At 40.9% G+C, this 14056-nt stretch overlaps 1 protein-coding gene across 10 annotated transcripts in view; it reads left to right on the top strand.

Moving 5' to 3' along the window:
- AKAP13 (A-kinase anchoring protein 13) overlaps nucleotides 1-14056 on the top strand; it is a 207136-nt gene that overhangs the window by 156585 nt on the left and 36495 nt on the right. For 6 of the 10 annotated variants that reach the window (XM_027688143.1, XM_027688139.1, XM_027688142.1 and 3 more), the window contains 5 exons: nucleotides 3262-3608; nucleotides 6732-6785; nucleotides 9642-9704; nucleotides 11832-12009; nucleotides 13292-13400. In XM_027688143.1, coding sequence (XP_027543944.1) covers nucleotides 3262-3608; nucleotides 6732-6785; nucleotides 9642-9704; nucleotides 11832-12009; nucleotides 13292-13400 — 751 coding nt within the window. The remainder of the gene's footprint in view (nucleotides 1-3261; nucleotides 3609-6731; nucleotides 6786-9641; nucleotides 9705-11831; nucleotides 12010-13291; nucleotides 13401-14056) is intronic. The other 4 variants (XM_027688147.1, XM_027688146.1, XM_027688140.1 and 1 more) reach the window with 3 other exon arrangements.

The following is a 14056-nucleotide window of genomic DNA, read 5'->3' as shown; positions in this document are numbered from 1 at the left end:
ATTTTTTTCATCTTCTTTTAAAAAATACTGTAACACCTTTAATGTCTTTGTCACATGGAAGATCAGGTGACAGAGAAAGTTTGTGTCTCAGCACTTTGAATGTTGTCATCACGGCAATGATTGAAAGAGCATTTTAATTCCCCTTATCAAGACCTCCTACAGTGGAGGGATTTAGTTGAAGAAGTTATTTTATACCCTGACCATCCCGGTGATTTCTCTTATCCCTGTTCTTTAAGAAGCACATGTTTTCTTTCTCAGAATACTCCCTTTTATGCCTTATCTGATTTTTATTTACTAGCATCTCACCAAGTACTGTTTCTGAGAGCAAAGAAAATGCCCATTAGCAAATATCTGTAAAAGCTCTTTTCAGCCATGAGGTTTATGGTCATAGTTAAGGGTTTAATTTGTTGAGGTGCAATCCAGCAAGCCTAAATTGAAGAAAATTAATATTTCTTTAACGTTTCACTTTTCTCGTAGGAAAAGAACACATTTCTGTTCAGCAAACAGTGTCTTTTTTTACTCAAATAGGATTAAAGAGCAATGCATATTTACTGGCCCTTGGCCAGATAGCTAATTTTTTGCAGAGGTGACTACAATATAGATGTTTCAGATGTGTCAGCCACATTTGGCATTTTGCAGACAGAGTCCTCTTTCATATTAACTGTTTTCTTTGTTTAAGAAAAAAAGTCATTGAAATGAAGGCAGAATATTTTTGGAGGAATAAGCATGGGCCACAAGTTCAAGGGAATTGTTTATTATGTTCTGTCGTCAGTCTGATGCTCAAGGTAAAAGTTAAAAGGGACCACATTTATTTCCCTTTTTTTCAAGTATCTCCTTGAACTGCTTTTTACTATAGCAGCCCTAAATCTTCCTTGTTAGGGAAGTGGGTTTTGTTCTCCATTTTTAACTGGAGCAGTATTTTCATCTGGGAAATAAAAATTCCTCTTTTTTACTCTGATTCCTCCATAAATAATTTGGTGTTCTGCACTATTGTTGCTAGATTTGCATCCAGGTTGAGTGTTTCCAAACTGTCCCACACTTTGCACAGTCCTCTCCTCTCCTGCTGTGCTGCCCCAATCACAGAGTCCTAGAAAGGTTTAGGTTGGAAGGGACCTGAAAGATGATCTGGTTCTAACCCCCTGCCATGGGCAGAGAACCTTCCACTAGACCAGGTTGTTCAAAGTCCCCTCCAGCCTGACCTAATGTCTGACAGTATTTTCCTGTCTCACAGAAGTGAAGCAGACTGTTTCCTCTTCTGCAGAAGTATTATCCAAATAATGACTACTTGATTGGTTTGTATTTAAGCAATTCAGTGAGCTCTCATAATGACTCACACAACTATCAGATTATCTTGAATAATGCCAAACGACATCAAAACCTTCACAGGCCATCCATTTCAGTTCCCTTTTCTTTTAACTTACGCTCCTACTCAAATCTGTCAAATCCAGTAGTTTACAGAATAGAGTTTACAGAAATTCCCATTAATATTTGACGTACCTTACCTTGAAATGAATGTTTGGGGAGGGATGTATTTTTAGTGTGTGTCTTTTAATATTTTGTGTTTAGAAGGTATGTTGTTCTTTGGTGTTGTCCTGTGGATGCCGTTTTTCTTTTTTCTCTCTTTCCCTTTGATGGATATAAGAAGGGAAATAGTGTGACAGCATTTATTTAAACCAACTTAGGAACATAACTGTGTGTTAAAATTGTAAGAGTAAAAATAAACTTCTAAGAATAAAAAATAGCTAAGCATGAAACAAGGCTTCCCTCTAAATAGTGAAATATTTGATTAGAACATTTTTTGAACATCCCAGTTTCTTTTTATTCAGTTAAATAAAATGTTTTTAGCTTAAAATGTGTGCCCATCAAAAAGAGCACAGAAAAGCAAAAGTCTCTGGAGTGTTTAACACTGCTGGGGTTGAACAAAGTCAGTGGGGTGGGATCCAAGGTCAGGACTTCCTTGAGACAGCACTGCTTCTGTTCATCCTGCCCTCCATGGGTTCTGATGTCCATCTCTCCCTTCTGAGAACGGGATTTTGTAGCCCACAGTCTTCTGCCAAATGAGAGCTGACAGCCTGCAGCTCCTCCAGTGCTCAGCTTCTGCCCAGCCCTCTGAGCCCACTGCTTGAGGACAATTACCCGCTGTGGCTTTGCTGAATAGTCTGTTGTACACGGCCTGACAAGAGCATTCTGACTATTATTATTTTAAATGATACAGCACAGGGCTCTGCAGGAGGATAAATTGAAACTTCCCACATTGGTCCCTCAGGGCAAACACCATTTCAGACTGGAGGTGATGTCAGAGAGATGCTTGTGTTTTTTATGTTAGCCACGGGGAATGCAGAATGCACACGGGCTCTTCTCAGGCTGTATGGTCAGCGTGTGGCCTTGGGCCAAAGAGAACCAATTTGACTTCTACATACTGTTTTTTGAGCAAACTAAACCCAAAAATTGCAGTATGACTCGAGACCTGTAATACAGGGTGGCTGATCCTGTAGAATATTTTTTTTAATTACAGTTGGATTTGAAAAATACTGCAAACCCTGGCATTAACTTTCTGCTTAATGGAAAGTAGCAGGGGAAAGGGATTTAAGCTTTTATTTTTTTCTGTCTGTTTTCTGCTAGTGAGTAACTGTCCCTTTTGTGCTGCATGATGCAGCAGAACAGTGCATTGGCCTTGAGCTCTACAAGCCCATCCCGGTCTCACAGGAGAGGCTGGAGTTTGTCATCAGGAGTTGTGATGACCCAGTTCCCCATTACTTGCTCTCAGTAAACCTTTGGCAGTTTTATGGCATCTTGATCAATAACAGGTTTAGCCAGAAATGGTGAGAGGAAGAGGATTTGCTGTGCAGGATGAAACATGGAATTGGGGAGAGGAAGGCAGGCAGAGGACCTGAGATGGGAGCCCAGGGTTATGGCAGCCAAGGGTGGAAGAGATCACCCTGCAGAGCATTTGACCCTCTTTGGAAACCAAAGCAAAAGGTCTCGGTTCTGTGATGGTTAATTTGCCTTAAGCTATTAACTAAGAAATCTCTCAGCTCATGTGAAATATAAAATATTTGCATTTATTTAAAATGCTAAATGCATTCACTGAATTGGAAGTGTTCAAGGTCAGGATGGATGGGACTTGGAGCAACCTGATCTAGTGAGCGATGTCCCTTCCCATGGCAAGGGTGTTGGACTAGCTGATCTTTTAAGGTCCCTTCCAACCCAAACCAGTCTATGATTCTACTCTGATATATTTTTAATTTTTCTTGCCCACAGCAGCCTGAAGAGGAGCAGTCTGCATGTGATGTCACCAGCTCCAGTTCCTCTGCAGATGACACTATGTCCCTGGAGAGGAACTCATCCCTGGGCAGCGACACATCCCTTCCCTTCCCACCGACTGTGAACTTTGCCCAGCCCAAGGACAGGCACAGCCTGGATGGCAGCTGCACCAACATGGTGGCCTCCGAGGGAGGGGAGAAGGAAGAGGAGCTGGACAGTATCACAGATGTGCCCACCCATTCCTCTGTCTTACGCAACTCCATGCGGCCACTGTCTCCCTTCCGTCGGCACAGCTGGGGGCCGGGGAAGAATGCCACCAACGAAGCAGAAATAAACCAGAGGAGGTGAGTGTAGAGCTGCTGTGATTTACTTTACACCCATTCATGCATATTTATTTGAGCTTTAGGCTTGGCATGATAAAACAGAAGAGTGCAGACATCACTTCGGATTATTTCTTTTTCACTCCAAGGGTTGAAGACAATCTCCTAACAAATGTTTGTTTGTTTTTCTTAAATTAACTTTCAGGGTTCAGGGTTAAAGTACTTAATACCTACAGTATGCTTAAGCTTTTCAGGGTAAATGGAATTACTTTGGGACAGGTCTTCCATTAGAACTGTCATCACCCCTTTCTATATGAAGGGCTTTGCTAAGGGAATTATTGGAGTGTTCAGTCTTGTTGATCACAAAATAAACATGGCCATTATTGCTCTGATTGTATTAAGACATAGCACAGGCTTTTAAAAAATGGTGTGGAGGCTCTTCATAGTGGTGAGGTGGGTCATCCCTATTTCACAGAATTGGTTCCACCTCAGTCTGTCATGGACAGTAAGTCCCACCTAACTCATCACCAATGCCCCTGGTGGTGTCTGGGAAGATTCAAAAGAATAGTTTTCCCAGTTGTTCTTTCAGAAGATGCAAGAGGGAGAGGTGTAACAGCCACGTGAGTCTGTAGATTTTGGTGCCAAGTGACTGGGGGAGAAAAAGTTGCTCAGTCCCCCTTCTCAGTGGGGAAGATGAAGTAAAGGAAGATGCAGACCAAGAAGCAGTAATTGGTGTAAGGTTCCCTGCCATGCTCTGTTCAGCATCGGGGCTGCTGGACACTTGGAGTCAAACCCTGCATGTTCTGAATCCAGTGGAGGTTTGGCCAGTGTTTTTAATGTGTTTTAATGCTTTCAGAGCATTGAAACTGAGTTGTTTTAGGAGGGCCAGGTTCCTCTCTGCGGCTCACTGAGGCTGCAGGCCCCGGCGTGCAGTGCAGTGCCGCTCTCTTGTCTGCCTGCTGCCATCCTCATGGCCTCAGGTCTGCTCTTAACAGAAAGGGAGTCTTTGCATTTAGTGATGGATGGCATTAAATTAAAACTGGCCACTCACAACTGGTTCCTGGTAAATTTTTGCTGTCCTGTTTGTATAATCCAGGGAGAGGCAGCAGCCTCCCATCAGGAATGTGTGCATCCTTTACACATTAGGAGCAGTGGGTGTCAGTAAGGGAATATTGTATACCCTTCAGGTTTTAAAGTCAAGGTTGAAAAACATTTAGGTCCCTCTGAGTAACATAGGGTGAAAGATTTATTATTATTGTTTTCTACTACTGTCACCCTTTTTTGGGCTTGATTCCTCGTCCTCAGATAGTATTTACATAAATTAAGTAATACTTGTCTTTTTAAAGCTGCAAAAGAGTCAGCATATGACATCCCTTCAGGTTTATGACAGAATGAGTCCATAAGCTTTTAAACTCATTTGCAGAGATTTATTTTTAAGTGTAGGACTTGTTGCATAAGGATTTCTGGGGGTAATAAACTGCATAGTTGGCAATCACTGCTAACACTGAACAGATGGGGTTAAATTCTGCTCAGATTTGGAGGCTGTTTCTGATAAGGGAAAATACATTCATTGTAAATGTAAGAAAATCTGAGTTAAAGGAACAGTAATTGTTCTCTTATGTTCTCAGATACAGCTGTGGCTACATAAGGATAGCTGTCACATAGGTTAATTAAAAAAGAAAAGCTGTGTGGGTCTATGGTGCTGATTCGGTTCCTGTTTGTTTTTATGCTTCTGTTAGAAAGGAATTTGGATTATTTGGTTTGTTGTTTTCTTGTTTTCCTTGTTCTTTTCATATGAGGCTGTTGTGATGTTGAGACTCTGGTTGCTTAGTGAGCAACAACAAATACTGAGGAAGTGAAGCACAAAGAAGTGACTTTCATAGAAATCAGTTAAATTTGGAGTGTTTCCTTATTCATTTATTTCATATGCAGTAGATACTTTTTCATTTAATGGGGAAAAAGCCTTATTGTAACTTGCCTTTTGCAAATCTTTAAGGTGAAGTAACGTAGAGCACAAGCCTTAGCTAAGGTTTATCCTGCTGATGTGCTGGATCTGTGCTGCTCCCAGCACCTGCCACACTCCCTCCCCTCCCATGGGCACCCATGGCACTTCTCTGCTCTGTAGGTGAGCAGGGTGCACTCACTAAATGGGCAGAAATTAACCAAATAAAGTGTAATTGCCACCAAAACCAGACCAAGGATTAGAACTGGGCTGTGGAGCCAGGAAGAGGTGTCTGTCACTGATGGTGACAGACTGTACCATCAGTTGAGCTCTAAGAAGTGCCTCCTGCCCCAGCAAAGGACTTGCAGCCTGGTCCAGCCCCCATCCACACCAAAAACAGTCTTTCCCCTCATGACAAATATATGGCTAAGTCAAGCTTAAATAGAGCTTCTAATACAGGACCCAAAAAGCCTACAGGAAAAAATCAGTCTTTTTTAGGATTTGGCCTTTTCCACTGTTCATGTTACCTGTTGTAAGAGGGACAAGCGTAAATGTTTATTCACAGAAAAGATCTGAAAAAAAAGGTGATAATCTTAAATGAAATGTGAAAAGATGCTCAGTTCCCCTCCGCTTCCCCTCTCTCCTCAAATGAACTTCATGGATAATCCTCATGTCTACATTTTGCTATTAAAAACACAAAGAAAACCAACAAGGCTGCCACAAAAGGATGTTCATCCTTCAGTTAATTCCTGACATTCATAGGGGATTTGAAATGCCTGTCTTTCAACAATGCTGCAGTGTGTTTAACGTTCCGGCTGAGGGATGAAACGCTGCTGTTTTCCACTGGTGGATTAAGCACTGCAGAACTGGAGCTGGTGTTAATCACTGTTGCTAACAGCTTCTGTCAAAGAGGTTGGCCTTATCTAAACTTTAAACTGACCTGGCTTTGGCAGCAGCAAAGTTGCAACATGATCAATACCTCTGCAACCTTCTTTCTGTACAAAATGCAACAACCGAAACCCAGATTTATTTGTAATAGAGAGGAGGAACACAGAGACTCATTACTTCCTTTAGTATTTCATTTTGTGTTTTCCCTGTGTGTCCATTCCCTCTGTTTGTGTGTCAGGGATATTATTCCTTTAGCTGCCATTTGTTCATTTTTTTTCCATTCAAGCTGCTGACCACTCTCCATGATTCATTTTCAGTTCAATGCGAGTTCTGGGGGATGGTATAAAGAAGCCTCCCATTCATAGGAGAAGGTACAAAGCCAACTAATGTAACTAACTGTTTTGCCTTTGTATGTCTACTAACTCCATACTCTCATGTTAGTAAACCTGTAGTACCTCTGGAAGTGTTGGCATTAGAGGTGTGCATCCTGCTTGGCTGCTTTCCCTCTCTGGTCTGACCCAGGGCAGTTTTTCTGCCCCACAGAGCACATGCCCAAGCCATTTTCTCCAGGATGGTATGTTAATAACTTGGAGAAATCTCAGATATCATTTAGTTGGCCTTTGCTATGCGTAAGATTTGGAGTTGTGTTAAAATGATTGTTTACCTGGGAGCGTGTGGGTGATTTAGATTTAAAGCACATCAGGGACTCCTGGCAACACTTGCAGAAGGGAGACATGGGGAGGGAATGGATCAGACACAATCTCACATTTGGAGAACACTCTGCAGATCTGCAGCTGGTTGAACTAAATGGCTTTAATTTTGCTCTTTTTATGTTTTTTATAACCATCTTCCTAAAAAAATAGGTAGTAAGGTGTGTTTTTCCCTTTACTTCCATGTGTTTTTCTTCTCTATAGCAAACTTTCATGTTTTTGCAGATCCTCTTCCATGAGGAAAATGCAGATAGGCATTTTCACTCACATAACCTTTGCGTTGTCTATTAATATATAAAACAGGACACTTAATTTTTGACACAGCAGATGTGTGCTGACCACACTTAGACATTTTAGCCTAAAGAAAATATAGCAGGTTAACCTCTCCTCTTCAGTGGTTCAACCTCTTCTCATCTCCCACAGCCTGCTACCTCTCCTCCTGTGGCAGGTTAACTCAGTATTTCCCTTCCCTTGAAATGGATGGCGTGATGTGCGTGCAAACAAACTACCACATTTCCACATGTGAAGAAGATGTTACAGTGATACTATGACCAAAAAAATCCCTGTACCTTATCATGCATCAGCATAAATGAAGCCCTACTAGCAGTTCTGTACAGTTCAGGAGAGAGCTCTTAAAAAAGAACACACTTTTTTATTTCTAAGAAGCCACTCCATTTGCATCAACATGCTCTGGAGGAAGCTGTGCAGTGCTCGTCTTCTCAGCTCATGCAAATGAACATCTCTTTATCAGTCATCTCTTATAGCTCTTCTGTAGGAGCTGTGTCAGTTTTTAGGGTCAAAATATCTTGAAACACTGAGTTTACATGTAGAATAGAGACAATGTCTCAAATGGGCAACCTGAAATCCCTAGTCTTACCTGAAATGCGTGGCAGTTCTTTCATAAGCACCCTCTCTCTTTTTCTGGCCTCCCAACCATTTTGATCTCATCCTCTCTAACCCCACTTGCAGAGCAACAGCCTGAAATGGATTCCAACAGTTTATGCTCTCCCACAAGGCTGATGTAGGTAACAGCTCATCCCCCTTCCCCAAATTGTCTTCTGCAGAGGCGTTTTGTATGCTCTGCATTGATCTTGTTTGTTTTTTATAGTGTTGCCAACAGATTGTGGGTGGCTCCCCAGCAGGACTGTGATTCTGCAAGAGTGCTTTCCACAGCCCTTGCCAAAAGGTCTCTTTCCTTCTTTGGGATCTTACACCACCTTCAAACTTCCTCCTGCATAAATATGGCTCCTCTTCTTCCCTCCCTCTGCTCTCTTCTTCCCTGAAGTTTTAGCACTTGGGTGTATCCTCACCCGATTAACATCTTTTATAAAACAGGTAGCAGTTATTTGAGCTCCACCACTGAACACAAGTGTCAAACCCTTACAGAATGTTTCTGGTGTTGTGTGTGGACACTATATGAAGACTTGGCATGACATGATGCAGTCAGTGGGTTTAAACCTTCCTCTGTGCCCTCAAAGGCTTCTGGCACTCACAGTTCCTGGCCTGGGGATACTTAGACTTGTTTTGCCCTTTTTGTAGGCTCCTGTTCTGGAGCAAAGCATTCCCTGGCCATGTCCTCTCCTTGCATGTATCACAGGCCAGGGGCTGGGAGCAGGACTTGTGCAGTGCTGCTCTGGCAGATCTGTGCTGATGTAAAAATTCCCTTCAGACGATGTGTGTTTCCTGGACAGCTTTTCCAGGATTTAGGGATCATTTATATGTCATAGCTGACAGGAAGATGGATTTCTCTGTGTCTGCAAAACCTGCAATTGGGCCATGAGCTGACAGAGAAAAAATAACAAAAGCAGTGTTTAAAATAACAACTAAAATATTTGCATACTGTATTTGCATTTCTTATGTCTTTCATGATGCAACTTTGAGACTCTTTTGGGGTATGGGAGCTGAAAGGTTTTCTAGTAAGAAGCACTCTTGATTTAATCCCAAGTTAATAGTAAGACAAGCCTGTTTTTTCCTTCCAGCCTCTTTCAATGACTTGCTGTGCAGCATTTAAGAATGTGTCTCTCTCTCCTTATTTTTCCCAAGCATAGCCTGAGGTTGTTAATACTTCTCTGGAGGGGACTTAAACTATTAAATATCTATAAGGGATTCTTTTTCTGATTTGAGGACGAGAGTTACCAGAAAAATACTAATCATTACTAACACAATGGCTTTGTGTGATTACTCGTGCAGAATTGGCTTTGGTATGTTTCAGTCATGTTTTTCCCAAAAAACTTCACTCCCCACAAAGAGTGGTTTCTCCAGTACATTGTACACCAATGGGGTTGGTTTGGGGGAAGCATGGGCTGTCCTGCTACCTGTGTTGTGGTAACCTCGGGCATTTGGGGCACTGCGGTGTGTTTGTGCAACCAGGCATATGCTACTGCATTATTTCTGAATTGGTTAGTTGGGGTTTTTTTCAAGATATGTAAGAGTGAGAGTCTTTTACCATTCCCCTGTTCCATAACAATCCAATAATCACTGCCCTTTTCCTTTCTTTGCCTCTTTTGATGTTCCTAGTTTGAGCTGGTGTCCCTCAGGCGTACAGTACCTTGCCATGGGTCCTGACTTTACTTGTAGAAGGTATGGTATGAATAAATGTGCAGCAGCAAAGGAGCACTGCAAACACCCTGTTGTCAGCTTTTCGTGCATCCCACCGCTGCTCTGGCTGAAGCGTGCACGTGTTTGTTTGCTTGGTCTGCTTTTTCAACCATTAGTCTTGGGAATGGATCTTCTGAGCTGGGGTGCAGGTGAAGGTGGTGGCTGCTTTTCACTGGCCTCCAGCATTAAAGAAGCTACACTGTTGGGTTGAGCTGCTCTGCTCCGTGATGACTTTAAGCCGTGTTTTTTTCCGCAGCAATGATCATTATGATAATTGTGTCAGCCAGAGAATCAGAACAAGATTAAATATGATTCAACACTGCTCTGTTCCAGATAAATCTCATAAAGGATTTAAGTTCATACAGACTTATTCTTTGTAAATTGAAAGATCTGGTTTTTTCTTCAAAGAGACTAATCATGTAAAACCTTCTGTGAAAAATCAATCTGATCACCTCAGATGAAAATTTCCCAGGCATTTAAAGCTTGCATCTTCTGCAGAAAGTCCCAGAGTTGAGATTGATGTTTGCAGGTCACCTCTTTACACGTAATATTGCTTGAAAGCCAGTCCCCCAGATTTTATAGCTTTTTAGCATTTTCTCTGGCTGTTCTTGCTGGTTGTGGGTAGAACAATTGAATTCTTTTTCTGAAGAGCAGATATTGAGAAAAAAGTTAATCTGTCCTTCCTAGTACAGATTTAATTACATATGGTCTATATAATCAGCAAATTACAGAACAGTGTCACCCACTGATAACTATCTTATGGGGTAATATTTGCAGCTTTTAGCTGGTTTTGTCACAAGTACATAATTTTTTTCTGCACCGTGTACCATCACTGTTACCACCTTGGAATGTAAGAAAAAAATATTCTTCTACTCTAAATAATCAGTAGAAATGGGACTGATTTCTCTCTACAGGTGTTTTAGAATAAACTTTTTAGTGCCTGCTATAAATACACATTGATGAGTTGCAATCTTCTTAAAGCAGATTAAATTATAAATGCTTCAACCAGCCTTTTTTTCTCATTAATTACCATGAAAAAAAGTCTTTTGAATATACTAAATCTTCTTATTCAATGTTTATTGCAGTTTTTGCTTTCAAGGTGCATATTTGTCAGCCACTTAATGCTTCTAAGGGACTCCAGAACATTAATCACTGCTCTGCAAGTCTACCTGAATTTAAAACTGCTCTGGTTGTTTAAATCATCTGTACAGTCTAAAGTGTGTTTTCCCTTTCATTTGTTTACATGTCAGCTTGTTGGCCACTTAGATGTCATGATTAGCCTCAGGTTGGGATATAAATCCAAGGTAGACCTTGGAGGACTCAGTGAGTATCAAATATCAACAATGGAATTGTGCTCGTGTACTGGGAGGTGAATCTGTGAAGCTTGCACATGATCCCACAGTGGCATTTCAGTGGGTTTGTTGATGCTCGGGCCTGAAGAGCATGAGGGTCAGAAGCAGAATATTAGGTCAAGATTTATCAGATTAAATAGTCCCATGTGAAAGAGGGGGTGACAACATGTATTGAATTCAAGAAAAAGATGACAGAAAAGGTAGAAATGAAACCAGGTTTGGCAGAAAGAAGGACATTATCAGTGCCAAAACTTTGTGCAGTGGCAAGCTTTAAAATAGATTCAGTGGCTGCAGAGATGAATGTTACAGCAGCTGATGTGGCTGCTGGGAGGGGTGTTGGTCCAGGACAGGCAGCACCGTGCCTTACAAGGTAGTTTAATTTGGGTGGCTTTATTCCAAGGGAGAGCCCAGTAAAAAGCTAGAAAAAAAAATGTGGAAATACCAAAATCATTAGAAGGGGTGTTTCTGGATTTTCCTGTGCACCACTCAAGAAGAATAGGAAAAAAGCAGTAGGAAAGGCTATTGACCAGGAGTTTGAATGGTCATTCAAGCAACTCCTGTGTCTCAGTAGAGGCACAAAGGTGCTGCAGTTTGCTCTGAAGAAAATAGAAGTAACATGTTTGAGCAGTAACATCTGCATTTCCCTGCACAGTTCAGTTAGTGACTGCCGTGTGTTTTACAGGTGAAGGTGCTCTATGCTGAAAGACACTGGTCCCTAGGAGCTTGTCAGCATCTAACCTCTGTGCTTTCTCTTTAGTTACAGCCTAGAAGGCCTTGCTGGAGACTCTGCTGAGAACAAGAAGCCCTCTACAAACTTGGAGGCTTCTTCCCTGAGCTCCAAAGACCTCAGGCGGAGTCCACTTGCCAGCAATCAGTGTGGGTCCCTGGTCCTGCTCACTGAAGAGCAAGGAGAAATCAGAGACTATGGTCACCAGGTAAAACTGTCCAGCTATTGTTAGATGTCAGCAAAATGCTACATCAACATTTTAAAAGTAATTTTCCCAAGTGACAGTCTCACAAAGGCTTCCACCCTATATGTGTGTGTGTATATATATATATTTATATATAAAAATTTAAAATCTTCCATCTTTAACATAGGGGAATCTCCATCTGTGTTAAGTTTGCTATTTGGTTCTTTGGGACAACATGGTTAATGGGCAAAGTCTTAGGGTGAGAACAAGAAACCTCCCAGTTTTCTTCCACCAATTGCATGAGTAATTATGGAAAAGTTATTTAATTTTTAGCATGGATATAGTGATTCTATCAATCAAAGGTGTTTATTGAGTGAAAAATTGCTTCTGCAATTAATGCTTATGCTGCCTTTTGCAGTCCTGAAATACACACACATACCAAGTATTGATTTATCTGCTAAAGTTTTCAGGTTTATTTTTGTATCATAGGAGGAAAATAAAGTTTTTTTCTTTCATAGGTTTAATCAGAATAAAAAGTTTCATTAAAGACAAATGGTAATTGCATATTAAGAAAATAGGGAGTAACCTCTCTGGAACAGAAGTCTATGATAGCTGTTAAGGACAGATGAGCCACAATATTATGAGACTCCCTATTAATTGTTATTAAAGAAGTAATTATTCTTTTAAATACTATAAATACCCTGGATTTTTGAGTTGGAACTTTCAGCCATAGTATTTTCTGGGTTCACGTCAGAATCATTAACCATCCGGTCTGTTTGCCTCATAAAGTCACTGCTGTACATCAAGGCAGTAAACGGGTCTTACAGGGTCTGGCCTGTGGAGCTGTAATGTCACAACTGTCACATCTTCCTTTGCTTTGGGGAATGGCATTTTTGGGGTACGCACTGCTAAGCATCAGATTTCTTTTACTGTGTTGAACCACAGTCAAGTTATGTTGAGGAGTTGGAGTCACAACAGTAATTTCAGTGGCTGTCAGACAGTTAACAATATCTACCTTGTAATATCTTGCAAGAAAATCAAGCAGCCAGAGTCTCTCTGTTGCACAATTAGTTGTCTTACACTTAAAAGACAAAACAAAATGTTGCATTTCACCTGTGCAACACTGATTACGTTTTTCGTGGTACTTGACTTTCTCACCTATTATCTTATTCTGGGATTGTTTAAATTTTTCACTGTTTCAGAGTGAGAATTTCAGTAAACATGAACACTGAACTGGGATCTGAAGTTGGGATGGTTCTGTTGTTCTTTACATAATTACTCAGTGTGGTTCTTTTCTGTCCTGCAGGCGCGTCAGACATCGCAGCCACAAGGATTTAATTTCTGTTCTGCTGCTGCTTCATCTCCACTGACCAAATCCATGTCTCTAATGTCAATTAGCAAGCCAGTGCTCGACAGTGAGTAACACAGTTTTCCCTTATCCACGCTGTCATCTGTATTATTGAGTATATCCTGCTACCTTCCCAAGGCAGAATGTGCTAGTAGCTGCTCTTGCTCTCCTATATTATGTGAAATATATGTTTCACTGCTCAATGGAATTGTGGGTGGAAAGGCAGAACTCAGTCAGTTTAGTTTAGTTTTTCCCAGTGTATCCTTAGTTTAGTTTTTCCCAGTGTATCCTTAGTATTTCTTTGTGTTAGGTTTCTTTTGTGTTTTTTTCTTAAATTAGACTACTGGTACAAATTGAGTTTGTTATTTAAAAAAAAAAAAAGGATTTAATTTTACATCCTTTCAGAATTTCTTCCATTGATGTCAGGCAAATTCCACATGAGATCTTATTTCCCTACATCTAGATTTTTGAAAGTTGATACATGGAAACTTGAGAATCCATGTCTTGGTCTCCTTTGGGTAGTTTGTTGCTATTCATTTTGAGTTAAATATTTTGGAGCAGTTGGCTATAATTTATTGAATCTCATTCATGAAGAAAATAATAAAAGATGATTCTATGAAATTTTCCAGTTTAGCTTAATTGAAGTGATAACAAGCACTTAATTTTGCAACTTGACTGAATTGATTCTTTCAGCTGAAAAAGTCATTCAGAAGGCTGCAGCTG

Source organism: Neopelma chrysocephalum, unplaced genomic scaffold, assembly GCF_003984885.1.
Source record: "Neopelma chrysocephalum unplaced genomic scaffold, ASM398488v2 Primary Assembly neopelma1_75, whole genome shotgun sequence".
NCBI classification, from domain to species: Eukaryota; Metazoa; Chordata; class Aves; order Passeriformes; family Pipridae; genus Neopelma; species Neopelma chrysocephalum.
The sequence above is the reverse complement of the archived record's forward strand: the minus strand, read 5'-3'. Positions and strand labels throughout refer to the sequence as shown.